This window comes from Dasypus novemcinctus, chromosome 21 (assembly GCF_030445035.2).
Source record: "Dasypus novemcinctus isolate mDasNov1 chromosome 21, mDasNov1.1.hap2, whole genome shotgun sequence".
In the NCBI taxonomy this organism is placed as follows: Eukaryota; Metazoa; Chordata; class Mammalia; order Cingulata; family Dasypodidae; genus Dasypus; species Dasypus novemcinctus.
In genome coordinates, this window is record NC_080693.1 from 63,396,873 (window position 1) to 63,419,287 (window position 22,415).

A 22,415-nucleotide genomic window follows, 5' to 3' on the forward strand; every position below is an offset into this window, starting at 1 on the left:
TCCCGGTGTGTGCTCTTCTGCGTCCGCTTGCATTGTCAGGTGGCACCGGGAATCTTTTTGTTGCATCATCTTGCTGTGCCAGCTCTCCGTGTGTGCAGCACCACTCCTGGGCGGGCTGCACTTTTTTCACGCAGGGTGATTCTCCTTGTGGGGCATACTCCTTGCGCATGGGGCACCCCTGTGTGGTATGGCACTCCTTGCGCCCAGCAGCACCACGCATGGGCCAGTTCACCACACGGACCAGGAGACCCTGGGTACTGAACCCTGGACCACCTATATGGTAGGGGAACGCTCTATCAGTTCAGCCACATCCACTTCCCAGAAGTATGGTATTTTCTTTAATAGGACCAGATGTGCCTGAATTAATGTATTTATATATATATATAAATACATATTAAAATATATTAATGGCAATAATAAAATATAAAATATAGACATTTATATACATACATAACACCAAAATGTAAGCTGGATAATGAATTTTTAAAATAGAAAACTCTATTGAGATATAAGTCCTATATCATAAAATCACCTTTTTAAATTGTAAAGTTTAGTTTTTAATATATTCAGAGTTGTAGTCATCACCCACTATACAATTTTAGAACATTTTCAGTACCCCAAAAAGAAAACCTGTACCCATGAGTCATCATCACTCACCATTTCTCCTTCTGCTCAGGCCATCCCTGGAAACCACTAAACTATCTTTTGTCTCTATAAATTTGCTTATTCTAGACTTTTCACACAAATGGAATCATATAACATGGGTTCATCTGTGACTGGATTATTTCACTTAGCATAATACATATATTTATAACCATAGTATTTTCAAGGTTTATGCACGTTGTAGTATACATCTATATGTCATTCCTCTTTATGGCTGAATACTACCCCAATGTACAGCTATACACATTTTATTTATCCATTCATAAGTTGATGGACACTGGTAATTTCCACCTCTTTGACCATATGAATAATGCTGAGAACATTCTTTTACAAGTTTTTTGTGTGAGCATATATTTTCAGTTTTTCTGAGCATATACTTAGGAGTAGAAATGCTGGGTCATATGATAACTCTTGTTTTACAAAGTAGCTACAATATTTTACCTTCCCACGAGCAATGTGGGGTTGTAATTTCTCCACAACCTCAACACTTGTTATCATGCCTTATTTCGGACATCCTTGTGGATGTGAAATGTATCCCTTGTGGTTTTGTGGATAATGAATTTGAAGTACATCTACATAGCCCTCCAGATGATATCTGGAGAAAAAGATTTGCCTTCTATGTAAAAATCGAAGAAAACTGCTAAGAGTTACTTAAGCCCACAGCCAATGAAGCAGCAATATCCCAATACAGAGCTCTCTTTTCAGAACTTTCACTCTTGAACTTCTCATTATTTAGGCTGCTTTATTTTCCAGACTATGATAGAATCATTTTTATTCACATTAGGATTGTATGCCAAGGCTGAAGAACTAGAAGCAGACATACATAATAAGAGAATGCAGGGTTTACCTGCAACATTGCTCCATAAAGGTTTTTTTTAGTGTTACCCCTGAAACACAAAAGCAAACAGCTTCCCAGAACAGATGCCAATTTTTCCAAGGTTAACTAGAATGTGACAACTGGGTATAAGAAGTATATTCCCAACAAAAGGAGAGTTGGTGGGTACATAAGATTTAACACCATAGTTCCCTGGTAAAAAGGCTCAAAACATTCTCAATTTTTTTGAAGACTGCTAAATGATGTCAATTATCTTATTAAACAAAAGAGTTCCAAAGAAAATGGCATTCATAGTGGTACAAAGTACCACTGATCCTGAAATTTTCAACTCTCTGCTACAGGATATTAAAATAAAACTATAATATGCGCAAGTTCTGAGATGCATTCCCCACTTCACACTTGCTTTTTGCTTTTTGAGGCACAATCTCTTTAGAAGTGAATTGTACTGTTTAAGTCAACGTTTATAAAGCTTTGGACTTTGTAGGTATTTTATGGTTTTCTAAGGATGAATACTGCACAAACACCCAAAATATAGAATGCCTACAGAATATGTTCACGGATATCTGATCTTCTGATCTTGGTGGTCTCTATTATTAGAAGTGTTTTTTCTTCTATTTTTGCCCTACAGTTATCTTCTATCCTCTTGCCTTTTTAATTTTATTTGCTTCTATATTTTTACTCCACTGAATATTAAAGTAGCACTGAAAAAGGAACCCAGTATGAACTTCAAATCTACATTTGGCTTCCCAGATGTCAAGTTAAGTTTTTGTATTTTCCTTTTTTTCTCTCTTCTTTTTCAAGTTAGTTTTAATGTGTGTATTGTCCTGATGCCACATATATGAAACATACAGAGGACCGAATGCTATAGAATACCTTGAGAGGCAAAAGTCCAATCAGGAAACAGTGAAATTTCCACATAGAAAGTGACTAAACGTCAATGAAGTCCTTGTGAAGTCCAAAAGTGATCATTACTTCCATCACCAAGGAGTTTCTCAGAAAACATTTCAATTTAGAACCTGTTTCATTTTTTGAGTAATGAGTAAAACTCTTAATTTTTGTTCTTTGGTCATATATGTTACTGGTACTGACTGAAATAGTCAATTAAGAACGTGCAATGCTATAAAAAAGTCTTAACAATCTAGATAAAGCTAACTAAAATCATGTAGTAATAGATTCTATTCTTTATGATTTAGAATAAAGAAGTCACTGGAAAATAAATTTTAAAAAAACATTAAAAGTCACTCATGGCTGTGCCTTCATTTGTTTTATTAGTTTAGTGATTTGAAGCTTGAGAAACTACTACTTTTATTCACAGCTGAAAACAGACCTCATAATCTCGGTATTAGAGGAGACTTCAGTTTTTTCAGAAAATGTAAAAGGTACAGTTTCCATACTGAGGCTATTTTAGCAAAAAGAAGTGGCAGGCTGAAAGCATTCTTCCCTCTAAGCTAAAGTTAAAGGAATTTCTTGAAGCTGCTTCACAATATCAGATTTTGATGACTGGATCAGGCTACCACAGATGGTTTAGAAACTGCAAGAAAACTGGTACCAAATTAGTAAAGAGGAAGCTTTACTATCTGCTGCTTCCCCACCGTCAGAAGCAAAGAGAACCTGTGTAGGGGAGAGGGAAAGATATAACAGGCCTGGGTCACAAATTCACAAGTTTAGAGAGGTTTGGCAGGAAACATAAATGACTATGGCTAATTAGAGAGTAAAGCTCATGCCCTACACCTCCTCAGGCAGGAACTACTCAGCTTGTCCCAATTGTAATGCTAAAATGTAGGCCTAATGTCATATATTTCGAGTTTTCAAGACAAGCCAAAATCTGAATTATATCAATCTCCTTTTTAAAAAGATTGGAAACCAACTGAAATTAAAAGGGGAAAACTAACATCATGAAGGCCAAACAAAATATATCTGTGGGATAATTTGTGGTATCTGGTTTATGCCTCAGAAGCTGGTGAGAAGAGACCCTTAGTGGCATAAATAGAAGAGGTTAAGATTAGAAGAATCCCGTGTAGGTAATAGAGAACCAAGAAAGAACCTAAAGAAAGTATCATATAATGAACATAGTAGCCTGGTACTAAAGTGAATGATGGTGTGTTTGAGTAAGTATTACCAACAAATAAACTTGTATTAAGTTTATTAACGTGAGTTGAGAAAACAATTTAAAATAAGGTATTGACTACTATTAAGAGAATGGAGTCTCTTTTTCAGAGTCTCAACTTTAGACCTCCTGAAACACTAAAGTAAAAGGATTCCTTCCTGATATCCATTAGCAGACACTTTAAAAAAAACACGCAAAATAATTAAGGAGATAAGGAGGTAGGGATGGAAAAATGTTTAATTTCAAATTCCATTTTAACTTATAACGTAAGCCAACAAACATAGAAGATGGATGCTAACGTTTATTAAGCACTCAGGCATATGAGAACCAACTTACGTAAAAGGGAATCATAGTTTGGGTTATCTTAAAAGGCCCACATGTGGACAGCCCAAAATGTATTAAAATTTTATCACTTTAAAACTAGTTAAACTACTGAAAAGAGCCAAGATGTGCCATTAGCTAGATTAGCAATTTTATGATGCAAAACTGAAAGATTAAGTTGGGTCTAATATTTTTGTATTAATGTTTTTTTCCACAAAATACCTTAGAATATTGAAGAAAAACCAGAGAATAGGGAGAGGCATATAACAGCAAATATATGTGTCTGTGTATATGCACATGTGTGTATATGTCACCATGAATGAGTGACTACACAGCTCTTTATTGAGAAATTATTTGTGCTAAATAAAGGTAGGGGTATATTTAGGACCTACCTATACTAGTAGCTTACCAAGATCTTAACAGATTTTTCTCTGAGAAGTTTCACTGGTAGAATTTGATGGGAGATACAAACTAGGGATTACTAATACAGGGTTAAGCATACTTACCTATTATCTCAGATTCATAATAATCCTGTGTGCCTACCTAGAAGACAAGACAGGGTGTCTTTATGATTTTAGAGCATGAATTTGGAAAATGGCAGGTGCATTTGTATGGTAAGTTCGTGTTCATCAATGAGGAATGAAAAATAGGACCTACCCCTTGTTGGGAGTTATTTAATTCCTATGTTGTACATTGTACCAAGGTCAAATACGGAGATAAACTATGAATAATTTAGTACTGTTTATTTATAACTTTGTTTCCAGATGCTACCATCTGCATTAAGACAGCAGTGTAAAGAAAGTTGAAAAAGCCTGCATTTTAACAAATCGAACTAAAGAACAATGCACCAAAAACAAAACAAACAAAAACAAACTCATACTACGACTGATTTTTTTTTAATACCTACAATGGGTTTTTGATTAAGGTGATGATAGAAAGTCACATACATTTATTATTAATCATATCAGCTAAAGATTTTCCCCAGACTAGGGATCATAGATATTTTCTACAATAGTGGATAAGTAGCTGTCTATGAGTTCTCTATAAGAAATCCTTAACTTTGTATTTTCATTTTGATGACAACCTAAAAAAGAGTTATAAATGAAGATTCTGCATCATCTGGATGAGCACTTTATGTTTAAAATATAACTGGCGACTTAAAATGATAATTATGTGTTTGTACCAAGTGAAGGCCAATAATAACACCATATATATTTCTATTAGAACATTTTTCATCCTTGGCACTATTGCTATTTTGGGTCAGGTAAATCTGTTATTGGTAGATTTCCTGTGCACTGAGGGATGTTTAGCATTATCTCTGGTCTCTACCCACTAGATGGCAATAGCATCCCCGAGTTTTGCTGACAACCAATAATATTTCTAAGTATTGCCAAATGTCCCTGGAGGGCAAAATCTCCCCAGTTTGAGAACCACAGCAACAGAGAAAAATGGCAAGAGAACCAAGCCATCAGATGGTGCATAGGAGAATAATAAGCATGTCAAATTCAAATGAACCAGAGCTATAATACTTTCTACTATACTCAGGTTGAGAACAACATTGCTAAAACATCATTATTTCTCACATTAATGTTTTCAATACGAATTTTATTAGTTCTGTATATTTGTTCAGATTTAATCTATAAATCTGTTTTGCTCTGATATATATTTATTTCCTTTAAAAAATTTATTCAAGTTTGAGTTACAATTGAGTTTCTAGTTGAAACTACTTAAGACTTTCCTTCACTTACAAATGTTACCTTTAGAAATGTCCTTTTTGTGCCTGAAGTTTCTTCCAGAGTCTTTTAAAATTATGTCAGGTACTTTTAATTGAAGAAATTCTCAAGAGCCTAAAAAGGTGGCTATATACTTGGTTGCTAAATGTCTTTTTTAGCTTTTCTTGTTAATTCCATAAAGATGAGCAGTATTTGCTGTCATGTTCTTTTTTTAAAAAATTTTTAGGAGATAATCAGGGATTGAAACCAGGACTTCGTATGTGGGAAGCAGGTGCCCAACCTCTGAGCTACACCCACTCCCCTGTTCTTTCTTTTTTTTTGGTTTATGCTTTTCTTTTCTTTTTTTAAAAAAGATCTGGTTTTTTAATTTATTTCTCTCCCCCTCCCCAAGTTGTCTGCTCTCTGTGTCCATTCACTGTGTGTTCTTCAGTGACTGTTTCTATCCCTATCAGCGGCACTGGGAATCTGTGTTTCTTTTTGTTGCGTCATCTTGTTGTGTCAGCTCTCCGTGTGTGTGGTGCCATCCTTGGGCAGGATGCACTTTCTTTCGCGCTGGGCGGCTCTCCTTACAGGGCACACTCCTTGTGAATGGGACTCCCCTACGTGAGGGACACCCCTGCATGGCACGGCACTCCTTGCGCGCATCAGTACTGCACACGGGCCAGCTCCACACAGGTCAAGGAGGCCCGGGGTTTGAACACTGGACCTCCCATGTGGTAGGTGGATGCCCTAACCATTGGGCCAAGTACGTTTCCCTGTGCTTTTCTTTGTTCTTCTTTCTTGACACGTGATTCTTAGAAGGAGTAAGGTAACAAACTGCCAATATATATATATATTTTAAGATTTGTTTATTCATTCCCCCGCCCTGCCTCATTGTTTGCACTTGCTGTCTTCTCTCTATGTCCATTCACTGTGCGCTCATCTTTTTAGGAGGAACGGGGAACTAAACCGGGGACCTCCCATGTGGGAAGGAGACCCCTACTGGCTAGAGCCACCTCCGCTCCCTGCTTGTTGTGTCTCTCATTGTGTTTCCTTGTTGTGTCACTTCATCACATCATCGTGTTGCACCAGCTACCTGTGTCAGGCTGTCACGTCAGCTCACTTTCTTGCTTGTCTCCTTTAGGAGGCACCAGGGACCAAACCTGGGACCTCCCATGTGTTAGGCAGGTGCCCAAATGCTTGAACAACATCCTTTTCCCTGCTAATATATCTTGTCCTTAGATATGCACCCTAAATTTCACTTCTTTGATTCAAGCAATACTGACAGTATATTGAAACAATGTCCAAAGGAAGGTATATAAAAATTGAAAAGCTGTCTTAAATACAAATTGATCCTTTTAAAACTATTACCGGTGGGAAGCAGATGTGGCTCAAGTGATTGGGCTCCTGTCTATCATATGAGAGGTCAAGGGTACAATTCCCAGGGCCTCCTGGTGAAGGCAAGTTGGCCTGAGTGGAGAGCTAGTCCGCATGGTGAGCTGGCCTGCGCAGAGAGCTGGTCCACGTGGCAAGCTGGTCCACGTGGCAAGCTGATCCGAGCAAAGTGCTGGCCCAGGTGGAGAGCTGGTGTGGCAAGATGACACAAAAAAAGAGACACAGCAGAGAGACAATAAAAGATGCAGCAGACCAGGGAGCCAAGGTGGCACAAGAGATTGAACACCTCTTTCCCACTCCAGAATGTCCCATGATCGGTTCATGGTGCTGCCTAAAGAGAAAACAAGCAAAGAAGAATGCACAGCGAATGGAAACAGAGCAGATAATGGGTGGGGGGTGAGGATAAATAAATAAATCTTAAAAAAAAAAAACAAAAACAACAAACTATCAGTGGAGGAATCTTAAATTAAGAGTGGCTAAATGTGGAAGAGATTATTGAAAAAGTATAATACCACAATCATTTTACTAAAACTATACCTGTGCTGTTTAGCATTAAACTTGGTTAAAGCTTAACTTTTTACTTCTGCACTGAAATCTTATGATTGGCTGGAAGACAAAGAAAAGGTTTCCAAAAAATTTTGGTTCAACAGGTCCAGCTTAAGAGAAATCATTCTAGCAATCTCATAAATCATAATTATAAGTTTAACAAATACAACTATGGTGCACCCCTCAAAGACCTAGCAAGTTCTGCTAATGCCATCTAAGATCAAAAGGCTCAAAATTCTTTAATAAGTCAGAACTGTCTATAGATCTAAAGATTCATTTCCCCTTTCTCGAATTTCCCAGGCAAATTACTGCTTCATTCTTTATACCATTAACTGATTAGGTATGCATTTCTTTTTTAAACTCATCAGCAATTCTTCAACATACACTATCAGAATTATTTGCTCAAGGTAACGCAGCTTCCAATTTTATTTCCTTCTCAATATTTATCTACCATTCGAGACATAACAAGTAGCCAAATAACTCACCGACAGCAAATCGTAGCAATAAAGCATGAGTTCTTATAGACAGAAGATGAAAAGACCACAGTCTGGGATAATGTATAAAGTTTAGCATGCTCAGAAAAGGGGAGCAAGGGAATCAAAGTTCCCAGTGATCCTCAGTTCAATTACCAAATTAAATAAAAATTTAAACATTATTCAAAGTAAAAAACTTTATGCAAAATTTATGAAACTCACAGTTCTACATTCTACTTAAAATCTTGGAAGGGGAGAGGAATCTATATCAGGATTAACATTACTCAAAAAATCAAGTATGTCGACCTCAAGACAGGCAGATAAGACATGAGAAACCATAGACAAATTTTTTCTGGCTATACTCATTAAACTGAATAGTTATAACAGATAAAGTATCTGTTTCTTTGTTAGCAGGTACACTATTCCTCACCTGCTTGTGTGCATGATCGTAGGAGTTGATATGGTTGTCAAATTCCTGATGTTTTTGATATTGCTTATCACAGAGTTCACAGTAAAAATTGGCTCTGAGGTCTTCCAACGCTTTGGCAATTGCCTTCTCTTTATCAACATAATCCTGTAAGAATGACAAAATACAAACAAAAACTGAAGTTGGTAAAATTTTAAGTAAATGTTACAAAGAATAAAGAAGTCTTACCTCAATTCAGAAAGAAAAAAAGTCTTTTCATAAAAATGGTACCGGGAAAAGTTGGATTGAACACAAGTGGCGATATGGTAATGTAATTTCTCTGGTTGTATTAACAGTTGTCTTCAAATAACAAATGCTCACAAGAGTTTAATTTACTCTACCTTTTGGGAGTATGGTAGACTAGATACTCTACTCTCTCATGCCTTACTTTAAAAAACAACTATGGGGAATGGATGCAGCTCAGTGGTTCTGAGCACCTGCTTCCATGTATGAGGTCCTGGGGTCAATTCTCAGTACCTCCTAAGGAAAAAAACAAAAACAAAAAACCAACCAGTTTCCATTTTAAACATAATTTTTATTAGATTGCTGAGCCCAGAGGAAGAAAGATACATCTCCAAGAGAAGAAATGGGAGAAAACAAAACAAATCAACCATGATCTGAAACTGAAACATGCAAGAGCTCTCTTTAGGATATGTAAGTGACAGTGGGTCTTGGTGTTGAGGGAGGTGAGATATCTCCTTAAAGAAAAGAACCTGGAAGTGGGCTGGAGAGATCCCATGATCTCTGCATCTTTGTTCTGTTTTCTCCTATTGCTCCTCTCGGGGTTTATCTTCCTCTTTGTGTTTGGTGATGTTTGACTTTAACTCATATTTAGTTCATCTTAATCTAGGAAATTTTTACAATCAAAATTGAGGATGCTTTCTGAGATGACCTAAGGAAATTATTTGTTAAGTCAGAGTCAGTGGAAATAAGCAACAGATTTTAGTTCCCCAAGAATCAAAGATATTGGAATAACTGGTTATAGAATATGAAATAACTATAAAGTAAATATAAGATAGAGCATGCATAAAAATGAGCATGCAGAAAAGCACTATTAAAAAAATCACTAAGGGAAGCGGATTTGCTCAACTGATAGAGTGTCTGCCTACCACATGGGAGGTCCAGGGTTCAAACCCAGGGTCTCCTGACCCGTGTGGTGAGCTGGCCCACGTGCAGTGTTGATGCGTGCAAGGAGTGCTGTGCCACACAGGGGTGTCCCCTGCATAGGGAACCCCCACACACAAGGAGTGCGCCCCGTAAGGAGAGCCGCCCCGTGCAAAAAAAGCACAGCCTGCCCAGGAGTGGCGCCACACACATGGAGAGCTGCTGCAGCAAGATGACACAACAAAAAGAGACACAGATTCCTGGTGCCGCTGACAAGAATACAAGTGGACACAGAAGAACACACAGCAAATGGACACGGAGAGCAGACAACTCGGAGGGGGGAGGGGAGAGAAATAAATTTTTTTTAAAAATCACTAAGGGAGAAGGAGAGGTGGCTCAAGTGACTTAGCTTCTGCCTACCACATGGGAGGTCCCTGGTTCAGTTCCCAGTGCCTCCTAAAGACAGTGACCTGGTGCAACAAGATGACAAAAGACCCATAAGAAGAAAAACGAGAGACACAACAAAGCAGGGAGTGGAGGTTCCTAAAGTAGACAAGCAAGACAGCAAGCTGACACACAAGAGACACAAGAAGAAAAACATAAACATAATGAAAGAACCAACAAAGCAGGGAATGGAGATGGCTCAAGCGATTAGGTGCCTTCTTCTCACATGGGAGGTCCTGAGTTCGGTTCCCGGTGCCTCCTAAAGAAACAAGGAAGATGAAGAGACACAGCAAGTGCAAACAACGAGAGGATGGGAAAAAACAAGTCTTTTAAAAAAAAATCACTAAGTGGGAAGCAGATGTAGCCCAAGTGGTTGAGCACCTGCTTCCCATGTACAAGGTCCCAGGTTTGATCTGTGGTACCTTCCATAAAAAAAAATCAAACAAACAAAAAAAGTAAATTAAGAACACCCAGAGTGGGAGAGAGTGTAAACTACAATGTAAACTAAACTCCATGCTTAGTGGCAATGCTCTAAAATATGTTTATCAATTGCAATGCATGTACCACACCAATGAAAGATGTTACCCATGTGGGAGGTGTAGGGAGTGGGGCATGAGATTAACCCCTATATATTCTAAGTATCATTTGTATAATCTAAGTATCTTTAAAAAAAAAAAAAAAGAATATTAAAAAAAGAAACCCTCACATAAAATCTCTAAACACACAAAATAAAATTATATAAAAAAATCACTAGGTAGACTGCAGAAAAAAAAAAACCATGAGACTTTTACAACTGAAAAACATAATGGTAAAACAAGAGGAATATATAGCCTCAGGGGACAAGTTAATCACAGATCAGACACAGCTCAAAAAAAAAGAAGATATAATAGGGTGATGAAAAGTTCTGAAATTATATCGTTGTAGTGGTTCCTTATCCTTGTGAATACACTAAAAACCTCCGAATTGCACACTTCCAAAGTGTGAATTTTATGGTATGTGAGTTACATCTCAAATTTTAAAAAAGATGAAATAAAGTGGAAGTCAGACTGAAAGACATTATGTAGAATGCAGAAAAGAGGCAAGAAAACTTGATAACATGAAAAAGAGGTTAAGTGCCATGGAAAACAGAATAACTAACACATGTTTAATTCTATTTAAAATAGAATGGAAAGCATAGATAAGAGAAAAATATTTGAAGATATAATAGTTGAAAAGTGTTTTAAACTTATGAAAGACATGACTCCACAGGAAGCACAGAGTATAATGCATAGGCTAAACAAAAATTATGCACCTAGACATACTCCAGTGGAACTGTAAGAGACCAAAGACAATGAAATCTAAAAATAGCAGATTCAAAAGCAGCAACAGGAGCTAGAAGACAATAGAATAATACCTTCAGTGTAACGAGAGAAAATAAATGCCAAGTAGAATTGTATATTTAAGTGAAAATGTTTTCAAGAACTATAAAATGAAGGCATTGCAGATTGGGGGGAAAAAAAGAGAGCTTACTACCAGATTAAAAAAAAAGGACTTTCCAAACCAATGTTTTTCAAATCATATACTGTGACCCATATACTGTGACCATTTAGTAGATTATGACAGGTTAAAAAAAAGAAAAAAAGAAAAGAAAGTGTATTTCACATAAGGGTCAATAATATTTTGTAAAACTTGTTTCAATTTTGTGGGTGGGGGGGTTACAAAATTAAACATTTTTTACTGTAGACTTGAAAGTCACTTTGAAGGATATACTTTAGGAAAGAAGGAAAATGATGTCAGTAGGAAGGTTTGGAATACTAAGAGTAAATGGTGAGCAGTGAAACTGATAAATAGGTAAACAACAAAAATATCAACAAAACAATATCTAGGTTCCAGGACTGAGAAAGAAATAAAAGTAAAATGCTGTCTAACATAGTAAATGTAACTGGAGAGGGTGACTGAAGTTAAAGTATTCTACAGTCCCTCTGTCATGACTGGGATTTAAAGATAAGTCTTGTTTCAAAGGCTCCTAAAACTGGGCTTTTGAAGATAAATCAATAGATATTTGTGCAAATGAAAATTAATTAAAAGAAAAAGTAAAAAAAATAGAATACAATATCCAAGATCCATGGGACAATATCAAAAGCCCTAATATACATGGAATTAGAGATCCTACTGAGGCAGAGAAAATGAAACAGAAGACTTCAAAAGATACTTCAAAAGATAATGGTTGAGAACTTTCCAAAATTACTTGAAAATCTAATTTTTCTTAAACAACTCAGGCCTCAAAAAACTCCTAGTAAAGGGGGACTGGATATGGCTCAGATGGTTGAGTGCCTGCCTCCCACAGGTTCGGTTCCTGGTACCCCCTGAAAACAAAACTAAACGAACAAGCAAAACAAAGGAAAAAAAACAACTCAGGGAAGCCAATGTGGCTTAGTGGTTGAGCACCAGCTTCCCATATATGAGGTGCAGGGTATATTCCTCGGTTCCTGGTACCTCAAGAAAAGGAAAAGGAAAAAACAAAAACAAAAAAACTTCCTAGGTAAAGCACCTAGAAATACGAGATGACAATCGAAAATATCACAAATCCAACCAGGACACTAGACATAGGTTGGAATAAGAAGGGGAAAAAAACAAGCAGAATTAGGCCTAGTAAGACTTTGATATTGCAACTGTCAGTTTGGAGACAGCATATAAAAGATACATATATTTAAAGAAAAAAAAAAGGGACTCAAAATACCAATAAACAGGAAAGCGGACGTGGCTCAACGGATAGAGCATTCGCCTACCACATGGAAGGTCTGTGGTTCAAACCCAGGACTTCCTTGACCTGTGCAGAGCTGGCCCACACACAGTACTGATGCGTGCAAGGAGTGCCGTGCCACGCACAGGTGCCCCCGCATAGGGGAGCCCCACGCGCAAGGAGTGAGGTCCATAAGGAGAGCCACCCAGCACAAAAGAAAGTCCAGTGTGCCCAAGAGTGGCACCACACACACGAGAGCTGATGCAGCAAGATGATTTAACAAAAAAAAGGGACACAGTTTCCTGGTGTCGCATGACAAGAACGCCAGTGGACACAGAAGAACACACAGTGAATGGACACAGACAGCAGACAACAGGGGGTAAGGGGAGAAATAAATAAATCTTAAAAAAAAAAAAAAAAAAATTGGAAACCAGTAACAAAATTAGGGAAAAACACCGGTCACATATTTGGAAATTAAGAAACATACAGGAAAGCGAACTTGGCCCAATGGATAGGGTGTCTGCCTACCACATGGGAGGTCTGTGGTTCAAACCCCAGGCCTCCTTAACCCGTGTGGAGCTGGCCCATGCGCAGTGCTGATGCATGCAGGGAGTGTCCTCCACACAGGGGTGTCCCCCACATAAGGGAGCCCCACACGCAAGGAGTGCGCCCTGTAAGGAGAGCCGCCCAGTGCAAAAGAAAGTGTAGCCTGCCCAAGAATGGCGTCGCACACACAGAGAGCTGACACGATGACGACACAGCAAAAAAGAAACACAGATTCCTGGTGCCACTGATTAGGATGGGAGCGGTCACAGAAGAACACACAGCAAATGGACACAGAGAACACACAACTGGGGGAGGGGGGGAGGGGAAAGACATAAATTTAAAAAATAAATCTTAAAAAAAAAAAAAGGAAACATACAGTGCAGTGTTTGGAACTGTGAGGAAACCATTTCCTAGGGAAGAGAGGATATTTGGAACCATGTATACCAGAATCCTAGGGCCACGCACACATGCCCAAGACAATACCCATGTGCAGAAAGGATCAATGAGGCCCCTAGATTTTGGCCTGGGGCTAGTCTCTAAATTCAATATATGTTTGGGTAAAGCTGAAAGAAAGTGCTTTCACAGGGCAATCTGTGAGGAATGAGATATGTGTTTTTCTTTTTCCTTTTTTTCTTTTTTATGAGGTACTGGGAATTGAACCCAGGACCTCGTACATGGAAAGCAGGCGCTTTCATTTATTTGTTCTTAGGAGATACCTAGGATTGAATCCAAGATCTTGTATGTGGAAAGCAAGTGCTTAACCACTTGAACTGCATCTGCTCCCCACCCTCCTTTTAAATTACTGTTACTTTTTGTTAGCTCCTAGCATTCAAAGAAAGCTCTACCATACATTAGCAGGATGCAAACTTAAGGAACAGACACATCAGTCTAAATTCCAGCAATAATCATAAATACATAGATGATATAAAATTACAAAAATAATTTATATTATTTACCACATAACCTAAGGGAGAAAAATCATATGAACATATTGACAGATATTTTCTTTAATAATGAGTATAAGACAAGAATGCCTACTATCAATGATGCAACTCAATATTGTACTGGAGGGTCTAGCCAACACAGTAAGGTAAGAAAAAGAAAAAAAAGTACAGGATTAGCATAGGATGATACTGAAATGTCATTATTTCAAATATAATTGCTAATGTAGAAACTAACAGTAGGATTTCTGGTATCAATGTGACAGTATAGGAAAATAATTTTCATTTTCTTCTAGGCTAGCTCACGAAAACAAAATGGTAAATGGAAAAAAATCTCACAAACTCAATTTTCAGGAGAACTAGGCAATAGATATAATTAAGAGACTAAAAAAAAATTTTTTTTAAGCATAAGAGAACTTAAACTCTTTACAAAAGTTGTTTGAGAGGGAATTATAGCAGAAGCCAAACATGGATGAACCTACATTATGCTAAGTGAAAGAGTTAGGCAAGAAAGGCCACATATTGCATGATTCCATTTTTATGAAATGTTCAGAATAGGGAAATCCAAGAGAAAAAAAGTAGATTAGTGGTTACCAGGGGAAGTGGAATTGGGAATGACTGCAAAAATGTCCAGGGTTTCTTCTTAGAGTGATGGAAATGTTCCAGAGTTAGACAGTGGTGATGGTTGTACAACACCGTGAATATGCCAAAAAGCAATGAACTGTATAATTTAAAATGGTGAATTCTGTTATATGAATTTTAAATCAGTAAAAGGAAACTCACCAAAAAAGCAAAAATGATGAACAGAAAATTCAAGATAGTGTTTACCTCTGAGGAAGAAATGGAACGGGATGGGATCATAAAGCTATTGATAATGTTCTTTTCCTTAACTGAGCAGAAGAGATAAAAATGTTTGCAGTTATTCTTCACATATTCTAAAAGTAGCCTATCAATATTTAATAAAATAGCAACAGTGTTAAATGGGAGTGCAAGTTTCGTTTGTGCTTTTCCTGTAAAAAGCCCTATAGAACCATGTGACTTTTAAACTATGTACAAATATAACTTTAATAAAAATTAGAAAATAAAAGAAAGGATGGTGATGAAAATGAGGCAGTGAGTGAAAGACTATTCTCTTCAAAAATTTTGTTCTATAAAGACAAGTAAAAAGAGAAGATGGTGGCGGTGGACTTGGCCCAGTGGTTAGGGCGTCCGTCTACCACATGGGAGGTCCATGGTTCAAACCCCGGGCCTCCTTGACCCGTGTGGAGCTGGTCCATGCGCAGTGCTGATGCGCGCAAGAGTGCCCTGCCACCCAGGGGTGTCCCCCTGCTTAAGGGAGCCCCACGCGCAAGGAGCACACCCCATAAGGAGAGCCGCCCAGAGCGAAAGAAAGTGCAGCCTGCTCAGGAATGGTGCCACACACATGGAGAAATGACATAACAAAATGACGCAGCAAAAAGAAACACAGATTCCTGTGCCGCTGACAACAACAGAAGTGGACAAAGACGACGCAGCAAACAGACACAGAGAACAGACAACTGGGGTGGGGGGGGAGGGGAGAGAAATAAATAAATAAATCTTTTATTAAAAAAAAAGAGAAGATGGTAGTTATAAGGACACTGGGTCAACAGAGTGGTTTTGTGTTTGTTTTTGTTTTTTTTTAATTTTTAGGATTTCCCCCGACATACAACACATGTTCGAGCATGTTTAGTGGTGATAAGAATGAGTAGAGAGGTTGCCAATATAGGAAAGACGTGTGAGGTCCCTGATAAAATAGGGAGGGCAAGGATCTAAAATTCAGATGTAAGTCGGAGTTATCGTTTGACAGATGGTAAAACGAGAGAAATATTTAAGGGTAGAAGTAGATGGGACCAAGTTTGATGGAGGATATTACAGGTAAATGAAGGTAACGTACACTTGAAGGTCCCTATTTTCTTTAAGTTTTCTAAAAGGAATGAGGAAATGTGGAGAAGGGAGGGATAGAACAACTGTTGCCAAAGTAAGATAAGGGCTTGAGAACCAATGTTTGAGAATCATAGCTGAGGGGAATGACTAAGAGAGGATAACTTGGCAGGTTTAAGGGGCCAGTAAAGGTTGGCAGTAGTCCCACACTGCACTGCAGAAAAGGATGCAGAAATAAGGAGTGCAAGTATTTGTATTGACTGGGGAAAGGCTTTTGATCAATAGGCATGACAAAAGGGTAAGATGGGAAAGGGAGTTGGGATCAAAATGCTTAGAGAGGCAAAAAAGAATTTGTGGGGGGGAGTGGATGAAGCTCAAGCAGTTGAGAGCCCGCCACCCATATGGGAGGTCCAAGGTTTGGTTCCTGGTGCCTCCTAAAGAAAAAACAAGCAAAGAGACAATGAGCAAAAAAACTAGCAGACAATGAGCAAAAACAATGATCAAACAGATGAAGAAGCCATCTCAGGGAGTGGGGGTGGGAATGAATTTGTGGTACTAGAGAGAAAACAGAGTATAAATTAAAGGGGATAAATGACTAAAGTGAAGATTCCAAGGTAATGTGAATTTGAAGAACAAAAATATAGTAAATAAAAGAGTAAGAGCATGAAGGAAAAAAGGTTGTGGTCAGAAAATGGAATATTTTTAAGTTTAAGATTTCAGACATATTATAGATTTTAGGGTTAATAAGGTTTCTAAGTAAATATTCTAATAAAATGGGGATAAGTAATTCTTACCCTACCACCTCAAAAACTTCAAATTTGAAAGAACATTGGGGGGAGTGGCACAGTAAGGGGCCACAAAACATAATGCATAATCTTATGAGACTGAATTATTATTTCATTTATTTATTATTCACATGATAGTGTCTTTTACTTAAAAAATAATAAAGATGTATTCCTTTTTTTTTTTTTTAAAGATTTATTTATTTTATTTTAATTCCCCCCCCTCCCCTGGTTGTCTGTTCTCTGTGTCTATTTACTGCGTCTTGTTTCTTTGTCCGCTTCTGTTGTCGTCAGCGGCACCATTCCTGGGCAGGCTGCACTTTCTTTCATGCTGGGTGGCTCTCCTTACGGGGCACACTCCTTGCACGTGGGGCTCCCCTACACGGGGGACACCCCTGCGTGGCTGGGCACTCCTTGTGTGCATCAGCACTGCGTGTGGGCCAGCTCCACACGGGTCAAGGAGGCCCGGGGTTTGAACCGTGGACCTCCCATGTGGTAGACGGATGCCCTAACCACTGGGCCAAGTCCGTTTCCCTAGATGTATTCCTTAAAATATCTATTTTAGACAGCACACCAAACAGATCTTGCTTTCCCCATTATTTCAAGGAATTTGTTTATTCAACTAATATTGACCGAATATTTATGTGCCAGGCACTGTGGTAGATGCTGGATATACTGGTAGACAAAGCAGATACAGTCTCTTTCCTCAGGGCCTTTTCTGTTTAGTGAAGTAGTCAGACAATAAATAAATGAACAAAAATTCATAATTACAAATTATAAAAAAGGATGCTACAAGAGAATGAGACAAAGTGCAGGATCTATTTAAATTGGGTGATTAAGGAAGGTCCCTAATGAAGTAATATTTAAAGGAAACCTAAAGGATAAAAGCCACATGACAGATGACAAAACATGGTGGCATGGAGAATTCTGGTACCTTAAGAGAGAGCGGAGACAAACAAAAAGACAGGAACAGCAACAATCCCCCAAGTGCAATGGCAAAGACCAAAAAAGAATGAAGGTTCAACAATGAGCCCCTGATACTAATGACTATGCTTGTGAGCCTGTGCACCTGAAATAAGAACAAGGCCTAGAGCAGCAGTGTGCCTAAGAGTTACCTCCTGAGAGCCTCCGTCTTGCTCAAATGTGGCCAGTCTCGAAGCCAAACTCAGCATGTAAATTCGTTGCCTTCCCCCCAGTGTGGGACATGACTCCCAGGGATGAGCCTCCCTGGCGCTGAGAGATTACTACCAAGTACCAGCTGATGAAGTAACTAGAAAATGACCTTGAATAAAAGGTTCAACTCGGACCAGCAGAATATCTCTGTCTACATATAATAACATGAGTTAAAAATGCTTTTTGACCTAAATCAAGGGGGAAATGGAAAGGACAAATTCTAAAAAAGAGCCGGGAGGTTATCAGAGGGGTTGCCCTTATGCACACCTGAGCAGAGTCCCAGAAGACAGATAAAGTAGATACAACCCCAGGTATTGGTTCTTCTGAGGGCTACAGAGATCCACAGGTTTTATGGTTATGGCAGATGGAGTTCAGTGCCATGTCAGTCGGCCCTTCTTTGGAGTTGGTGTCTCTGTGAGATGGAGCTGGACTCAGATGTGATCTCTTTTCACAAGCCTTTCCTGTTACTTTACCAGAACTGTAGTTGGTGCTGGGGTTTAATATATACCCAGGGGATCTGAATCTCTGGACTGACCATATGATAGCCAGGCCCTGAGCCTCAACAGACTTCAGCTCCTACACTCTGGTTTACTGGACTTACCCCACTCAGCTAACATGGAGTTGAAGAAGGTCAACCACCACATCATGGAGCCAAGAGTGCCTGCAACTGAAAGCAGGAGGAATGCACCCAGCATCCATGTGGAATCTAAGTCCCCTCTTGACATAGATGCGGAGTGGACACAACTATTCCAAGGTCCACAGGATGGAGGAATAGCATATGGATTAAAGTGGACTTACTAATATTCTATTCATAAACTATTGTGATTATTAATAGAAGAAAATGTGGCATTGGTGTGGAAAAAGTGGCCATGGTGCCTGCTGGGTGTGGGGAACAGGAGGAAAAGATGAGATGTGGAGGCGTTTTCGGGACTTGGAGTTGTCCTGGGTGGTGTTGCAGGGACAATTACCAGACATTGTAGGTCCTCCCATGTCCCACTGGATGGAATGTGGGAGAGTGTGGGCTATGATGTGGACCATTGACCATGAGGTGCAGCGATGCTGAGAGATGTATTCACCAAATGCAATGAATGTCTCATGATGATGGAGGAGAATGTTGCCATGGAGGGAGTAGTGGGGTGAGGGGGGTGGGGGGTATATGGGGACCTCATATTTTTTTAATGTAATATTAAAAAAAATGAATAAAGACAAAAAAATAAATAAAGTAAAAAAAAAAAGCTCACATTTGAACCTGAGGGACTCTAACATCTAAGGTTCAGGAAGGGGGAAGCGGATGTGGCTCAATGGATAGAATGTCCACCTACCATATAGGAGGTCCAGGATTTGGTATTCAGGGCCTCCTGGCCCATGTGGTGAGCTGGTCCATGTGTAGTGCTGCTGCATGTAATTAGTGTCGTCCCACGCAGGGATGTCCCCGCGTAGGTGTGTCCCCCATGCAATGAATGGCCCCTGTACAAGGAGAGCCATCTTGCGTGAAAAATGTAGCCTGCCTCACACACGGAGAGCTGACGCAGCAAGATGAAGCAACAAAGAGACATAGATCCCCAGTGCCACCTGATGAAAATACAAGTGGACACAGAAGAACACACAGCAAAGGGACACAAGAGAGTAGATGAGGGGGGAAGGGGAGAGAAATAAATAAATCTTTAAAAAATAAATAAAATTCAGGAAGGGGAAGGATATGTGGCTCAAGCTGTTGGGCACCTGCCTACTACCTGTATGGGATGTCCGAGGTTTGGTTCCCAGTGCCTCCTAAAGAAGACAAGCAAGACAGTGAGCTGATGCAACAAGATGATGCAAAAAAGAGACACAACCAGGAAATATAATGAGAGGCATAACAAAATAGGAAGTGGAGGTAGCTCAAGTCACTGGGCACCTCCCTCCCACATGGGAAGTCCCAGGTTCGGTTCCCCGTGCCTCCTAAAAAAAAAAAGATAAGCACACAATGAATGGACACAGAGAGCAGACAGCAAGTGCAAACAACAGGGCGGGGGAGGGTGATGGTGGGGAGAGAAATAAAGAAAATAAATCTTTAAAAAAATAAAATTCAGGCAGAAGAAAGGAGCCAACAAAGGAAACTGCATAGAAACAACAAGAAAAACAGGAAGAAGTAATTTAGGAAAGTTTAAAATCTTCAAAATCGAGAAAAGAGAATATTTTAAAGAGTAGTCAATTGTTTTGAGTACTGCCAAGAAACAGAATATAGAATAAAATGCAAGCTTAAAAAGGCCTACTGGATTTAGTCGATACAAGTGTGTGGTGGGCTTAATTAAAGCAGTTTAGTGAAAAGTACAAAATGCAATCTAAGTGGAAGAGTGAATAACAAGAGGGATAGGAAGAAGAGAATACGAAAGGAAAAATAGGGGAAAAAAGAGTGAGATTTCAATTCATTATAATTCTGTTATCAACAGAAAGCTCAAAAACAAGGGGTAATCCCCAGGTGCCTGAGGATGAAATCTCAGGACGCTACATGGGAGAAAGTTAACTTAACTCTCCCTATAAAAAGCTGTTTACACCCTTAAAATGGAGACTAGAAAAACTCCACTATTTCATTGTCCCCTATCTCCTGAAAGCAGTAAGAAATTCACCATCGACCAGAGCATAAATGGAGTCACGTACTATTAGTTGGAATTTCAGATTGGAGGTACTTATGAACCTAAAGAATTTTTATTTTCCACTGATAACAGGAACACTTATCTTAGATATTAACATTTTAAAACAATTTCATATCCAGTGAAAAACCTGGGGCTATGGCAAAGGTACATATGAACTGTCCCAGGAAGCCCTCTAAAATCCAGAAATGAGAAACCCCCTCAGAGAATGAGTTGCTAATTAAAAACTGCCAACCATACAAGAAGACAAACCACTGTGAGAAAGTAAGGAGAGGCAAAAAAGATAACATATCAAGTACTACAGATAATAGAAAGATTTGAAAGAAATTAAAAAATAAGAATGATTGGAATGTTAAAGAAATAAAGGCAGGACCAGAAACCAAAATGCAAGATCAGAGCACTCCTGGGGGGATAGGGAAGATTGGAAAAATAAAGAAGAAATTTTTTAAAAAGTAATTTTCAAAGTGATTTTACAAAGTCATTAATATGATAAAACAAGTACAAACGCTGGGGAGGTGGCTGTGGCTCAAGTGATAGGGCTTCCGCCTACCATATGGGAGGACCCAGGTTTGATCCCTGGGACCTCCTGGTGGGAAAAAAAAAGTACAAATGTTAAATGTAGAATATAAATGGCAGGGATAGGGGCATTCGATGCATAGTTCTATCAACTTTTCTATATGTATGGCAATTTTGTAATAAAATGTTAGGGGTAACATCACCAAAATGGAAATACTAGTTAAATCGTAGTTTAAGCACAGAAGAGAAAATTCTCTACACTAGCCTCTAAAAACTTAATTTTTTTCTTTTCCCATTAAATATTTAATTTACTTACAATCGATGAATATATATTGTGTTAACTAGGGGATACAAATCATTATTTTTCATATGAATAACCAACCATTTAGACAATTTTTTGAAAAGTTAATTCTTTCCCCTACTCATCTGTAATACCATCTTTGTTAAATGAAGCTGTTTCTGGGCACTCTGGGTGCTCTCTTCTGTTTCACTGGTCTAATCCTCAGTCAGTATCACAGTGCTTTAATTACTACAGTTTTATAAGAAGCTTTTGAAAGTTGACAAAGTATATCCTTCTATCTTAAGTTCTTTTTTTATTTTTTTAAAGATTTATTTTATTGCCCCCCCCCTTGTCTGTGTCCATTTGTTGTGTGTTCTTCTGCATCCGCTTGCATTATCTGGCAGCACTGGGAAACTGCATCTCTTTTTTGTTGCATCATTTTGCTGTGTCAGCTCTCCGTGTGTGCAGCATTATTCCTGGGTGGGCTGCACTTTTTTCACGTGGGGCAGCTTTCCTTGTGGGGCACCCCTACATGACATGGTACTCCTTGCGCATGGCAGCACTGCGCGTGGGCCATCTTACCACACAGGTCAGGAGGTCCTGGGGATCAAACCCTGGACCCTCCATATGGTAGACAGATGCTCTATCAGTTGAGCCACGTCTGCTTCCCTTAGGTTAAGATTACTTTCTTGGTCCTTCGTACTTTTATATAAATTCTAGAATCAGATTACCCTATTCCACACAAAACTCCACCGGGACTTTGACTGGACTGCACTGAATATATAGAAAAAATTGGGGGAAAACATGATCTTTAAAATACTACATTTTCTAATTCATGAACAAATTATAAATAATCT

General features: G+C 38.8%; 1 protein-coding gene across 1 annotated transcript in view; it reads right to left on the reverse strand.

The window, feature by feature from the left end:
* Positions 1-22,415, reverse strand: part of ITGA2B (integrin subunit alpha 2b) — a 141,785-nt gene that overhangs the window by 51,600 nt on the left and 67,770 nt on the right. Inside the window, exon 6 of the mRNA XM_058285006.2 lies at positions 8,483-8,626. Within this exon, the coding sequence (XP_058140989.1) occupies positions 8,483-8,626 (144 nt within the window). The remainder of the gene's footprint in view (positions 1-8,482; positions 8,627-22,415) is intronic.